Source organism: Gorilla gorilla, chromosome 6 (assembly GCF_029281585.2).
Source record: "Gorilla gorilla gorilla isolate KB3781 chromosome 6, NHGRI_mGorGor1-v2.1_pri, whole genome shotgun sequence".
NCBI classification, from domain to species: Eukaryota; Metazoa; Chordata; class Mammalia; order Primates; family Hominidae; genus Gorilla; species Gorilla gorilla.
In genome coordinates, this window is record NC_073230.2 from 101,253,619 (window position 1) to 101,268,939 (window position 15,321).

Sequence of the window (15,321 nt, forward strand, 5' to 3'; positions counted from 1 at the left end):
GGGAAAATAAAGAAGGATAAACAGATAAAAAAATTAAAAGATTTCAAGGTGAGTTATCCGTTATAGTAGTCAGTAGCCACATGTGCCTGTATAGCATTTAAACGGTAGTGAATCTGAATTGGAATGTTTTAAGTAGAGTGTGCACATCTTGTTCTGAAGACTTAGTACAAAAAATGCAAAATATCTCAATTTTTATATTGATTACATGTTGAAATGATATCATGGGCTATCAATAATATATTGGATATATTAGGTGAAATAAAATATATAATTAAAATTAATTTCACTTCTTTCTTTTTACATTTGTTAACATGGCTTCTAGAAAATTTAAAATAACATGGCTCATAGCATGGCTTGCGCCATATTTCTGTTGAAAGCACTGATCCAGAGTAAACTTGACTGAGTCAAAACACCCACAAAAAATGGCGTGAGAAGATAAGATACATGGAATGAATGCCAGATTATTTCAGTATATGCAGTGGGAATTCTTCTTTGGTGGTTTTTGTTTTCAAATATCACACACACACACAGACACACACAGACACACTCACACACACAGACACACATAAAACAACACAGCAGATTAGCTTTATCCTTTTCTGCAGTTACTAAACAAATTACTGTTTTCCTTGATAGCTGACATTCAGTGATTAGCTTTCATTGGTTAACACACAGCCTAATGAGCTTTTGCATATTTCTTATTTATTTTAGACAGCAGGAAATGAAGTTGAATTAGAAAATGCAGCTGATGAATCCAAAAGTGAAATTGATGCCTTGGAAATGTCTTCAAATGATTCAGGATCCAGTCTAATAAGAAAAAGATCAACTCGTAGGAGTGTCCGTGGATCACAAGCCCAAGACAGAAAGCTTAGTACCAAAGAGGCTCTGGTATGAAGGGAGATGCGGAGTTTGTTTTAATCTCACCAACAGTGGTTCCCTAGTTTGGTGGGCTAGGGCTACGGTAGTAGTGGGAACAAGAAAGGTTATCCAGAATCCTCCTGTCCTATCCCCCAGAATGTCAACATTTTAGAATCAGGTTAGAATTTAAGAGTGTTAATTTACACAGCAGAATTTTTAGAATTAAAATTTATAGTGTAAAGAGACTATAGCGGGTCTTCAAATATCAAAATTTCTATTCTGTTTACTCCTGCTTATAAATACTCTTGTCAGGTTCTGAGTACCAAATAAAAGTTAAGTGTTTGTGGAAACATCATTTACTTTTTAAAAAATAAAGGAGTATTGTAGCAAAATTTGTCAGCATTTTTTTGAAGCTAAATAATAATCACTATGACTTTTTTAAAGCAAAATTGTCATCACTTATTCGTTGATAAGGAATAAGGATAGGATATATTCCTTTACAAATTTTTGTGCGTATGTAAGAATTGTACATATAAAAGTTTTTAACTAGCCTGTTGTAATAATTTGTGTTTTCTAGGATGAAAGTATACCTCCAGTTTCCTTTTGGAGGATTATGAAGCTAAATTTAACTGAATGGCCTTATTTTGTTGTTGGTGTATTTTGTGCCATTATAAATGGAGGCCTGCAACCAGCATTTGCAATAATATTTTCAAAGATTATAGGGGTAAGTGTGATGCCCATTTGTGTGATTTACTTGTGAATCCTGACGGAAGAATGAACGAATAAAGTGCTTGTGTCTGAACTGGGATACAAAAGCAACAAAATCCATGTATCTCCATATGAAACTAATTGGCTTGAAGATGTAAGAATAGAAGTCTGGTTTGTGATAGGAGAGCTAACTTTGTGAACCTTCCTTTGTCATCACAGTTGGTTTCTAACCTGGGCAACTAAAGACCAGCTTCCTGAAATAGCCAATGAAAGTGATGAGATGACTTTCTCATACCTGCCAACATTTGGCTCTGAACAAACCTTGTGAACTTTCATTTCACCAGTGTGCAAAGAGAGTTCCTCAAATGTTTGTCAGGCTGGCTTGAGAATGCACTGTTCTCTAACATACATACTTTCCAGGACATGAGTAAGCCTAGCATGCTTCTTTTGTAAGATGTAATTTTCATCCCACTTGCTAAGATTAAAACAAATAGGAACGGCTTCCTAAAGATTGAGGTTGACATGTGTTAGTTCCACCTCATCTTAATGGTGGCATTTTCAACAATAAAGTTACAATCTGAAAGGAATGCTCTCTGTTTAGTGACATATGTCCAAACATCAAGCTGAGGACACCCTTGTCATAACTGCTGAAAACATTGTGGAGAAAGAGATTGATCACCACAAGAAGCATAAGCTAAACACTGACTTTTGATTCTACAAAATATATATGACTATTCAGGTCTACTCATGCCTGGTTAGCTTATTTCAGTTTAATATATTCATTCATGAATTCATGTTTAATGACATTCATGCTTAATATTAAATATATTTATTCAAGAATTATTATTATTTTTTGAGTCTCGCTCACTCTCGCCCAGGCTAGAGTGCAGTGGTGCGAACTCGGCTCACTGCAGCCTCTGCCTCCTGGGTTCAAGCGATTCTCCTGCCTCAGCCTCCTGTGTAGCTGGGATTATAGGCCTGCACCACCACGCCTGGCTAATTTTTGTATTTTTAGTAGAGATAGGACTTCACCATGTTGGCCAGGGTGGTCTCGAACTCCTAACCTCAAGTGATCCACCTGCCTCGGCCTCCCAAAGTGCTGGATTACTGGCATGAGCTGCCATGCCTGGCCTCTAGAATTATTTTTTGTGTCTGCTCTGTGCCAGATATTTTTCTTGTTGTTGAAAAAATTCTGAGAATGTGATCAAATGTCTGATTCTGTAGAGTATATGGTCCAGGGCAGGAGTCAGCAAACTTTTTCTATTAACAGTAAGATGGTAAATATTTTAGTCTTTGCATGCCACATGATTTCTGTTGCAGATACTCAACTCTGACCTAGTAGTACACAAGGGCAATGTGGAAATGAATGAACATGACTGTGTTCCATTAAAACTTTATATAAACATTTGGCCAGTGGCCCGTAGTTTGCTGATCCTTGCACTAACATGTGTCTTGCAGGTTTTGGAGGTTGGCGGGGGTAGACTGTGGTGTCATCAGAGAAAAAAAAAAAAAGGAAATGGTTAAGTTAGGAATGGGTTTGGTTGTAACAAAACCTCAACTTATGATTTTATACTTTTCTCATTCTTCATATAACAATAAGTCTGGAGGTAAGTGACCCAGGGCTGGAATATTAGCTCTTAGATATTGAGTAGGCAACCAGACATCGGCCTCATTGAAGATAGTGGGCTCTGCATCGGATTGCCTGGATTTATATCCTTGAGTCATCCCTTGCTGGCTGTGTTAACTTTAGGAAATTAATTACCTTCTCTGTACTTCAGTTTCCATCTGTGTAAAACCGTGATGATAATAAATCATACTTCTGGAGATGGTTGCCAGGATTAGAGGAATAGTATATATGAATTTGCTTAGAATAATGCCTGGCATAGAGTAAGAATTTGGTAATTGTTATGATTTTTGTTGGACTGACTAGTCAAAAAAAATTATTTAATCTCTTCAAAAATCCTTGTTGTTGTTGTTATTTGTTTGTTTTTTTATGAAGGATAAAGTTGTCTGTCCTGGGCTAGGAATGTGACTATCTTACAAGACTGATTTTGGTCCACTGTGAAGGGAGATACGTGTTTTCTTTCCCTGAGGAATGGTTATTCTCTGTGTTCCTTGAGTCCAAAACATCCTATTAGCCCTTATAACTATCTCTGGAAAAAATTTCATGTATGGTGCTAGGTCAGGTAGCTGTTGTTTCCAACTGGCTCTCTTAACTGGCCATCCTACCAAGAAGGCAGGCTCAAGGAAATTCCTTTCTTTTTGAAAGGCCTGGGCTGAGTGAATGACCACCACTCTGTGGTTCACCAAAAAACCACATCAGGTTTTCCCCAGACACCTTGGGACAGTTTGAAATGTCCAAATAGTAAAGCAATGAACTGCCATAAATGTAGTTCCCCACCAAGGGAAGAGGAGAGTATTTGTTCTGATTTCAACTTTACACAGTTGAGGTGGCACTCATGACTCCAAGAGGGAATCCGAACAGAAAAAATACTGGATCAATTTATGAATGATAGACCTATCCTTGGTCTCCACAGAAGGGAGAATGCAGACACCTTTAAGGCTGGCAATAGGAAAGCCAACCCCAATTTCCAGCGTACTAAGGCTCTCCTAACCCCTGAATACTGGGCCGGATGGGAAATGGGTCAGGTCCAGGATGGGTTCTTCACTGATTGAACTAAAAATCCTTTAAATGTTTTCTCACAGGTTTTTACAAGAATTGATGATCCTGAAACACAACGACAGAATAGTAACTTGTTTTCACTATTGTTTCTAGTCCTTGGAATTATTTCTTTTATTACATTTTTCCTTCAGGTAAATGTTTCCATTTTCACTATATTCATTTTGAGAAATGCATCATTATTCAACTGGGGGGACTTATAAACATCAGTGTAATTGGCCTTTTAGTAGAACTTCTCTATTAACATGGCTACTAACAGCCAAGTTTTTCTGACATAGTGAAAAAAGATGTTTGCCTCCTCTGGCTCCCTTGCTTACCTTCTCCTCTCCACCCTTACCTCCCGCAATGAAACCAGGGGGAACAGAGTGTTTGGCCTGATATGATGATTGGAGGTGAAAGGCAGGGACTTAAAAATGGGGTGTGAGGGAGCCCTGGATGTAAGTTTGGATATAAGTATTGCCAGTAAATGTAAATACTCAAAGAAATGTCTTCCTGTGTTCTAAAAGCAACAAAAAACAAACAAAACCCCATAAGTGGGTCACATGGGTTTAAAAAGGGTTTGAAGAGTTTATCATTCAACTTTTGTTCAAGGAGAAAGAATCATTTCAGTGATGGAAGAATGTCAATCCTCCAACGAAAAATGTAGGAAACATTTGTAAAGAGTCAGATTTTTACAGCTTGCAAATCATTTGGCTGAAATGAAATGGCAAGGAATTAAGTACTCTAAAAGTTTAGTATGAGGGCCAGGTGTCGTGGCTTATGCCTGTAATCCCAGCACTTTGGGAGGCCGAGGTGAGTGGATCACCTGAGGTCAGGAGTTTGAGACCAGACTGGCCAACATGGCGGAACTCTGTCTCCGCTAAAAATACAAAAATTAACAGGGCGTGGTGGTCCACACCTGTAGTCTCAGCTACTCAGGAGGCTGAAGCAGGAAATGTCTCAGGAACCCAGGAGGCCAGGAGGAGGAGGTTGCTGTGAGCCATGATCGTGCCACTGCACTCCAGCCTGGGCAACAGAGTGAGTCCCTGTCTCTAAATAAATAAATAAATAAATACTGTTTGGTATGGCAAGACAGTATTGGTTTTGGTTCAAGTGCTCCTTGTACCTGTTTCTGATTTTGTGTCCTTGGGCACATAAGTAAACTGTCTAAGCCTCTGTTTCCTTAGCTGTAAACTAGGGATACAGGTACCTGCCTCTTGATGATTAAAAGGATCATGTGACCAAGTGCTCAGGCCTGCATGAGGCAGTAGTAGGTAATCACTTATTAATTGAATGATTAGCCACCTGTAATTTTTAAAGATAAAACTGTGACTAGATCTCTTTATTTAACATGTAAGCACGTATTACATTTTTAAAAAATAGAATATTGTTCTGGACATTATAAGAGGTGCAAAAGAAAAAACAGACTGAATTCTTTCTTTACTGAGTACTTGCAGTCTCACTGGGGAATTTGACCTTACTAGAATAAATGTGACACTCTAACTACTTATAGGATTGCCATACCAACTATTAATACCACAGGTGTTTGGAGGAGGTAAAAATTGCTCAATGTAAATTTGGTTAAGAAAGTTGGAGTGAGGTGGGCTTTGAGCTGGTCCCTTAAATGTTGACGATTTGAATTGGTGAAGCAAAAGAAGTTAGAGGACTACCTTCATAACATCATGGTGCTTGGGGGGACTGGAACCTAGCTTGCCTAGAAAACAGGTGAGAACAAAGTCTATGAGTTATAGGACCTTAGAAGTCTAGAGATAGCAAAATGCCTAAAGATGTTAGACCACCCAACTCCTCATCTTAGTAACATGGGGAGGGAGTCCAGTGGGTAATTAAAAGCTCAGGCTCTGGATTCCCATTCTGGTTAGGATTCTCATGGATCTGGATTGAGATTCCAACTCTGTGACCTTATAACTGTGGCCTATGGATCTTATCAGGCTCTCTAAGCCTCAGTTTCTTCTGTAAAGTGGGCTTTTCTGTACAGCCTTGTGCCATGGCACACAGTCACAGAAACATAGCAAGCCCTTGAAATCAGGCTTTCTGACTCAGTCTAATCTCCTGCTTTAGCAAAGACATCAATTCTCCCTCCTTTTATTTAACTGGTGGCTGGGTCCCTGACAAGGTATGTTCCTGCCCACAGGGTTTCACATTTGGCAAAGCTGGAGAGATCCTCACCAAGCGGCTCCGATACATGGTTTTCCGATCCATGCTCAGACAGGTATGTCTATTGAGGGCTGTGCCCTGGGATGTGTAGAACTCCCCATGTGTGCCCCTTGGACTCAGACAGTGGGAGCTCTGTCATGTTTCCCAGGCCTAGCTCCTATATTGGTTGCCCCTCAGTCTCACGTCAGAGATGCGGTTGAACCGCCCACTAGGCACAGGCGAGGCTCTACTGTCTGTCAGGTCTGGGTGGGCACAAGGAACTGGACCAGTTTGAGACAGAGCCTCCAGAGTGGATTCACCTCCAGCCTGTGTCTCAGCAGTGGTGGGCAGTGCAGGCAGAAGGCATCTTTGATACCCCTCATCCCTTTCCTCTCTTTCCTTCTTTCTCCTGGCAAACCCAGGGCACGAGTGTTTCTTCCCACCAAGAGATGCCCTCTGTACTCTTTCTTTCCGCAAATCAAAACTCATCCCTGTGTCCTATTCCTCACTGCCCATTTTCTTTTCTGAGGCTAGTCTGAAATACTAGTTCAAGCTGCAGTGTTACTGGCTGATAATGGGTTTAATGGAATGCTTCTCACATTTTGCAGCTTCAAAACCCTAACCATTGACACATGTGAATGTTTTCCTGGGGAAATGGGGAAGGAAATTAGAGGAATGTAACTCAGAGCAGCCCGGTTCAAAGGGGAAAGTTCCTTTAACAATCATGAAAATTTTGTATGTGACCTAATAACTTTCCATTTTAAAAATCACTAATCACTTGCCATTGAGTAAAATGATGCTTTAGAAGTCTGCCCCAGATGTGCCAGGGGCACTCGAACCCTGGCTAAGAGGCATCAGTTTGGTGTGTTAGGCTTTCTAGAGGGCATTCACATTTTTCCAGCTGTCTCTGGTTCCTCAGTTCTTCCCCATTCCTCCCATCACCATTTAGAAAGAAAATGTACTTATGGGAATTGCTAGCTAGTGACTGACAGAGCCAGGACTGAATCTGAGTGAGAGAGCACAGTTTGATGGGAAACCCTGTCCTTGGACTCTCAGGTCGAACTGTATTTATAAGTCAGATTCCACTTAGGTCTACACTGACCTTGCTCCAGGGCCAAATTTCCCATTACCCAAGCAGCCTCCAGGCCAACTGCTATGTCCATTATACTTTGGCAGCTGAGCTGATGGTTTGTGGAATGTCTCCTCCATAAATTGTTAAGTAGGGCAAGCGTTTATTAAGGGCCTTCTGCTTACAAGGTCTAGTACTTAGTATTGTAAGGCATTCAAACCTGAATGGTCCCTGTGTTCAAGGAAGTTACATTCCTGTGTGGAGACACTTTTAACCACTTAAGAATATTGAAAAGCAAGTTGATACATACTATAATAAATTATAGCACTATTTTTTCTTAAATATTTTTGGGAAAAATGATAGATACTTCTTTAATGTAAATAACCAGTTTAGATAACTTCTTAGGGACCACAGTTATTTGTAAAACACATAAATTCATACTTCAAATTCACAATCATGTTAGTATCTGTGTATTTAAAAATATAAATGGTTTTACAAAGAAAATCTTATTTTATGTTGAATGTTATATTTTAATCTGGATTACTTTTGCTGATTTGTTTTTGACTCAAATCATTTATACTGCCCTGAGCTACATTTATCTAACTGCTTATTCAACCTCTCTATTGGATGTCTAATAAGAGTTTCACTGTTTAACATTTCCAAAATTGAGTTTTTGACTCTTCCCCTCCCCACCAGCCTTATTCCTTACCCACTCTTTCCCCCTATCAGTAAGCGACAGCTCCGTTCTACTAGTTGTTTGGGCTAAAAACCTTGAAGCCATCTTTGACTCTTCTCTTTCTGTTAACATTGCAAAAGCTTCCTAACTGATCTCCCTACCTCCATTTTTATCCCAATCCTGTAGGTTCACCTAAAAACAGCCACAGTCATTTTTCTAAAATAGAAATCAAATCATATCCCACTGCCCAAACCTGCTGAAGGCTGCCTGTAGCTCACAGGGTAAAGTCTGGAATCTTGACAGTTGCCTGTAAGACCATACACTATGTGGCCCCCACTCTCTCTCAAATCTCATCTCCTATAACCGCCTTTTTCCAACACACCGTCTACTCCATAAACAGTGGCTCACTGCCCAAGAGTAGGGGAGGGGAGGATCAGAGGAGCCAAATCAGAACACAAATCTGTCCAGAGGAAGGGGGCAGCTTTTACAAATTCACACAAAGGTTCTTTTTAGGCTGCTGGCAGCCTTTAAGGCTTTCTTGCTGGTGTATGAACAGATTAGGTATGCCTTTGCTTCAGGGTCTTTGCACATGCTGTTTCTGCTTTTCCTGAGGTATTCTCATCCTTTCCTTCATTCAGACCTCTGTTCAGATGTCCCCTTAGAAAGGCCTTCTGTTTCCCCTCCCCAGTCTCTAAAATAGCACCTCCCCTCACTTTTCTGTTCTTCTTACCCTGCTCAATTTTTCTTTTATTTGTACCTTCCATCTCTAGAATCTAAACTTCATGAAAGCAGCTACTTTGTCTTTTTTGTTCGTACAGGTCCAACACTTAGAAATCATGCGTAGGACAAAGTAGGCACTCAGAAATTTTTCTGACAAATGAAATGATCTATTTATGTGTTTTTATATTAAGTTTCTTTCTTGTGTATTGAATGTCACATCCTGAGTACTAAATGCAGGGGGGTATAAGTATAAACAAAACTGACCCCGTCGCTGCCCTCTTGGAGCTGAGAGTCTCATAAACAGCTTTAAGGTAATAAAATCATTTTCTGTGCCACAGGATGTGAGTTGGTTTGATGACCCTAAAAACACCACTGGAGCATTGACTACCAGGCTCGCCAATGATGCTGCTCAAGTTAAAGGGGTACGTGCCTCCTTTCTACTGATGTTTGTCTTAATTGGCCATTTTGGACCCCAGCATGAAACTAATATTCTCCTTACGGGTGTTAGTTATCATCATTAAGAAAATGTTGAATAAATATCTAACCTACGAATATATCACATGCTTTTTGTAGCAACATGTTAACTATTTAAACATTATATACTGTAGAGCATATAGATAACTTCTAAACCATTTGCTATTGCTGTTATTCATGCTATTAACAAGATGCATGTAGAATAGTTATTTAGAAAAGAGAGTATAAAGTGCTCAATCAACACAAAACAGTAATTGCTACTGAAGAAAGGATGTATTTAATGCTGTAAGAAAGTTTAGAGTCACTATGGTTACAGAAGGGAGGGAAGACAATCCTCTAAAATATAGGTTGAAGGAAATGAAAAGCACGTTAAAAAATTAAGGCAAGGATAGAATAACTTCAGTCTTTATCTTTAATAACTTTAAACTTTAATAATTTTAATAACTTAAATTTTGCTACTGTATGAATCTCTTGATATAACTAGATACTATTGAACCAGCAGGTTTTGATTTTTGGCTGAAGTGACAATTTCTTCTACAACTGTTTATGGCAAAAGTCCACAAAATGATGTAGAATTTGAAAAAATTCATGTAATCTCTGGTGTGTCTTTTCCCCTCTTGAACCTTATCCATCTTTATCTTTAAATCTTTCTGTAAGATAGTACTATACTAACATTTCTTCTATCTAATATATGGGGCTTCTTTAAGAATAAATTAAGCTATAAATGAGGAAACACATAGAATTATAAAGTTGAAATATAAACCTTAGGAGTCCCTCTTTTTCTATTGTTTGGAATAGTTTCAGAAGGCATGGTACCAGCTCCTCTTTGTAATTGTTGTTTTAATATAAACTTCTTTGCCTAAAGCAAACAAAACAATAAAAATCAAGGTTTAGATCAAGTTGTATAAAATGTAATTACAGGTGCACGCCTGTAATCCCAGCTACTCGGGAGGCTGAGGTACAAGAATTACTTGAACTCAGGAGGTGGAGGTTGCAGAGCTGAGATTGCACCACTGCACTCCAGCCTGGGTGACAAAGCAAGACTGTGTCTCAAAAAAAAAAAATGCAAAGAAGACAGAGTGGCTGGAATAAAGTGAGTGAAAAGAAGAGTCATAAGTGTGTTAAGGTCAGCATTATATCCAGAAGTAGATGGAAAACCACTGTAGGGTTTTGAACACAGAAGTGACATGATCTGAAATTTTGAAAGGATCACTATAGAAACTGTGTGAATAGGCCGAAGGGGGCAAGCATAGAAGGAGTCTGTTGCAGTAATCCAGGAGGAGATGATAGTGTTTTAGACTAATTTGGTTATACAAAAGGCTATAAGATATAATTAATTCTGGATATATTTTAGATGTACAGCCAACAATGTGTTGGTTGGATTAGATGATGGATATGAGAGAAAGGGTATTTAAAGATGACTCCAAATTCTTTCACCTGCACAGTGGAAAAAAAATGGATTTTTTTTTTTTTTAAAGAGACAGGGTCTCTCTTTGTAGCCCAGGCCAGACTGCAGTGGCATGATTACAGCTCACTATAACCTAGAACTCATGGGCTCAAGCAATCCTCGCTTCTCAGCCTTCCTGGTAGCTGGGACCACAGGTGTGCACCACCATGTCGAGCTAATTTTTAAATTTTTTGTAGAGAAAGGGTCTCCCTATGCTGCCCAGTCTGGTCTTGAACTCCTGGGCTCAAGTGATCCTCCCTGCCTCAGCCTCCCAAAGTGTTGAGATTACAGGTGTGAGCTGCCATGCCCAGCTGGAGTTGATCTTTATGAAATTCAGAAGCCTGTTGGAGAAGCAGGCTTGGGGGAGAATGGAGAGTTCTGTATGAGACATGGTAAGTTTGTGACGTCTGTATTAGACATCCATATGTAGATGTCAAGAAGGCTGAAATTTGCACTGCTAACTTTAGTAAACCTTTTATATAATTGGTTTACTAAATAAGTTTTACTATGCTTCTCCATTCATTTTGGTCCTCACAACTCTATAGACTCCTACTCTGTAGGAGGAATATACATGAGACAGTGAGCATTAGTCTTTGGAATAAAGGAACAGTAACCAGTGCAATGTGACATTGCACAATATGACACAGACCCTGTGGTATGGGCTCATGTGCTTTGATGGACAAATATCCCGCATCACATTTGACGTGGAAGACACAATCTTGGAGGCAACTCAGTCTTTTGCAACAGAACCCAGAGCAGATGTATTCAGGGCATTCTGTATTGCAGTTTTTCTTCCTGCCTCTCAAATTCCTCTGGTGTTATGACCTGCCTTAGGCCACAGGGAGTTCCTATATTTGTAAAATTGGTGGTCACTTTTTCCCTCCATAGTGCTGTTTGCGAGGCCCTTTGCCATATTCACTGTCTCTAATTGCCTGCTGGGGTCAACCTTCTGCTTTTCACTTGTTTCCCTCCATAGTGCTGTTTGCGAGGCCCTTTGCCATATTCACTGTCTCTAATTGCCTGCTGGGGTCAACCTTCTGCTTTTCACTTGTTTCCTCAAAGACACCTCGAACTTGGCCCTGCCAAGATGGCTGCACTCACCTTGTATGAGCCACTCAAGCAAAACTGTTTTCCAGAACTTAAAACAGTGGCTAAAAAGGAAAGACCAGGGAAGAGGAAATGAGCAGGTTGGCAAACATTGTCAACCTAGGAAAGCCCAATGTAGCTGTTATCACAGATTGGCTGAGAGAGGACTGTTGGATCTACTTTACACCACTAGCTGACTTGTTTTTGGCTGACAGGTTTTAGCTCCTCCCCTCAACCCTAGTCTTTACAATGAAAATTTTCTGGCTACTAATCTGTGCTCTTCCATTCATCTTAGTCCTCATATTTCTATAGACTCCCACCCTGTAGAAATAGATGTAGGACAGTGAGTGTTAATCTTCAGAATAAAGGAATAGTAATCAGTGTAATGTCTGAAGTGCTAAATCAAATGAAGCCGAGGGATTAAATCTCCTTGCAGTTTAAGGTCTTAGACTTCTTAGTTACTCTTTTTGGTACATTAAAGAATTTGCCATCTTTGATCCATCTTATTTATTTCTGTGGCCCTTCACTACTATCCAAAGCTGCACAATTTATATGTCCGAAAGGTTAAATAGCCAGGTAATTCCTCTGCCATGAACTCACACCTAGAAGTGATTCTAGGTGATATTCTAAGAGCTTCTCTCACAAGCCCATAAGTCAGTAACTGCAGTGGGAAATGAGCTCTGAGTAGAACTTGTAGATACTGAGAACAGGAGCAACTTATATCATCCCTGCGCCACAGCCATTCTCCAGCTTGCATCCTTTGACCTTCAAACTAAAGATGTGAAATGCAGAGAGCTGGCTTTGAAAACCATTCCAGTCTGATTTATCCCAAATTTGGCAAATCATCCCTTTAATATAAGCTCAATGATTATTGCATCAACAAAATATACAGGTGTTCTATTATTTATGATACCTCTTTCAGCCCTGGTGCAGCTCCATGGTATGGAATTTAATGTATTTAAAGGCTACTGATAGTCATAGTACTCTTTTCCTAAGTACTAGTCTGGTGTTTATATCAGACAGGTGTTAAATGATTTTGTAGGGATTAATGTAGGGAATTATAAAGGATTCTATTGTTACTAGAAAGGGGCCCCGATGCAGACCTTGAAAGAGGGTTCTTGGATCTTGTACAAGAAAGAATTCAAGGCGAATCCACAGAGTAAAGTGAAAGCAAGTTTATTAAGAAAGTGAAAAAATAAAGAATGGCTACTTCATAGGCAGAACAGCAGCATGGGATGCTCAGCTGCTTATACTTATTGTTACTTCTTGATTACATGCTAAACAAGGGGTGGATTATTCATGAGTTTCCTAGGAAAAAGGGGTGGGCTCTTCTCAGAACTGAGGGTTCCTCCCATTTTTAGACAATATAGGGTAACGTTGCCATGGCATTTGTAAATTGTCATGGCGCTGGTGTGTCTTTGAGCATGGTAATACATTATAATTAGCATATAATGAGCAGTGAGAACAACCAGAGGTCACTTTTGTCACCATCTTGATTTTGGTAGGATTTGGCTGGCTTCTTTACCACAGCTTGTTTTATCAGCAAGGTCTTAGCGACCTGTATCTTGTGCTGACCTCCTGTCACATCCTGTGACTTAGAATGCCTAACCTCCTGGGAATGTAGTCCAGTAGATCTCAGCCTTATTTTACCCAGCCCCTTTTCAGAAAAAGCAGGTCTGTGGCCAGGGCAGGCATTTGGAATGGCTTGAGGGCACAGAATATTTCCAGGGTAGAGGAGATGTGCTGGACTAAATTATAGAGTGATGGACTAAACTGACTTTGTAGCTTGACTTTTGGTTTCAGAGTTGGAAATCTGGTTTACAGTTGGACATTATACAGTGGTGGATTAAATTCACTTTGTAGTTTGACTTCTGGCTTTAGAGCTGGAACTCAGTGCACACTAGTGAAAGTCATGCTTCAGACTCCCTCTGGAATTCAAGGGGAAGATAATAATGCGCGCTTACTATCTTAAATTAAATTCCATAATTTTCAGCTCTGTATTTTTTCCAAATTAAACATTATATCTCAAACAGACCCAGATATATTTGAATATTATTAATGACAAACGTTAGGCTAAAATTACAAATAATAATATACCTAACATTGGAAATTTCCATCATTCCTAGTTTGTCAGACTCCTTTATCTTGCTAATTTGCAGATATTACTTTAGTAATGTTGCCGTGATTAATGAAGGTTTTCTTGGTATTAAAAGATCCAAAGAGATAGGAATATGTAATTGAACTCTAGATTGTTGATATTCTACTTTCAGCATTCTGAAGTCATGGAAATTCTTACCGTAGAAACTCAATAAACTTATAAGTAGACCTTTACTTTTTAGTTCATTACTGAGAAAATAATGAATATAGTCTCATGAAGGTGAGTTTTCAGAAAATAGAAACATGAGTTGTGAAGATAATATTTTTAAAATTTCTCTAATTTGTTTTGTTTTGCAGGCTATAGGTTCCAGGCTTGCTGTAATTACCCAGAATATAGCAAATCTTGGGACAGGAATAATTATATCCTTCATCTATGGTTGGCAACTAACACTGTTACTCTTAGCAATTGTACCCATCATTGCAATAGCAGGAGTTGTTGAAATGAAAATGTTGTCTGGACAAGCACTGAAAGATAAGAAAGAACTAGAAGGTGCTGGGAAGGTGAGTCAAACTAAATATGATTGATTAATTAAGTAAAGTATTCTAATCAGTGTTATTTTGTTACTCCCTACTGCTTACTATGCTCTAAGAATGTGTTTACAACCATTCCTCAAAGCAATCTTTTTCATGCTTATTCAGTAAATTAGAAACTTACAGAAAGTAGCAAAGCCAGTTCTTGGACTCAAAAACTGATAATTAACTTTAACAGACTTTTTCAGTTTTCAGGCCATTGTCTTCACACTCTTCTTCCTTCCTCCCCACTTTCCTCCTTCCCTTAGTTATTTTCTTCTTTCTTTTCTCTCACTTTCACTCTCTCTCCACTCCTTCCTTCCTTCTTTCCTTCCTTCCTTCTTTCCTTCTTTTCTTTCCTTTTTTCCTTCCTTCCCTTCTTCCTTCTTTTCTTTCTTTTCTTTCTTTCTTTCTTTCTTTCTTTCTTTTCTTTCTTTCTTTCTTTCCTTCTTTCTTTCTTTCTTTCTTTCTTTCTTTCTTTCTTTCTTTCTTTCTTTCTTTCTTTCTTTCTTTCTTTTCTTTCAAGCTTAAATCCATTCCTTTATTGAGGAAAGTAAGCCCATTTTATTTGTACATGTGAGGGGGGAGATTAAATATGGAAAAATGCTAGGGGTATTTATTATATCTGTTTTAAATTACTACCACTCTTTCTTTTTTTTTATCATGCTCCTCCCTTCATCCTATTTCTGTTTATCTTTACCCTTTTTTTACTTCTTTTTTTTCCCCTGCATGCTTGTCTATTTTTTCCCATTTTTTAACAAATGCTTATGTGGCATTTACTGTGTTTCCTGGCAAATGTCTTA

General features: G+C 39.0%; 1 protein-coding gene across 2 annotated transcripts in view; it reads left to right on the forward strand.

Annotated features, from left to right (window-relative positions):
* ABCB1 (ATP binding cassette subfamily B member 1) overlaps nt 1-15,321 on the forward strand; it is a 208,432-nt gene that overhangs the window by 166,459 nt on the left and 26,652 nt on the right. For both annotated transcript variants that reach the window (XM_055346829.2, XM_063708642.1), the window contains exons 16-21: nt 712-888; nt 1,436-1,582; nt 4,273-4,380; nt 6,378-6,455; nt 9,183-9,266; nt 14,306-14,509. In XM_055346829.2, coding sequence (XP_055202804.1) covers nt 712-888; nt 1,436-1,582; nt 4,273-4,380; nt 6,378-6,455; nt 9,183-9,266; nt 14,306-14,509 — 798 coding nt within the window. The remainder of the gene's footprint in view (nt 1-711; nt 889-1,435; nt 1,583-4,272; nt 4,381-6,377; nt 6,456-9,182; nt 9,267-14,305; nt 14,510-15,321) is intronic.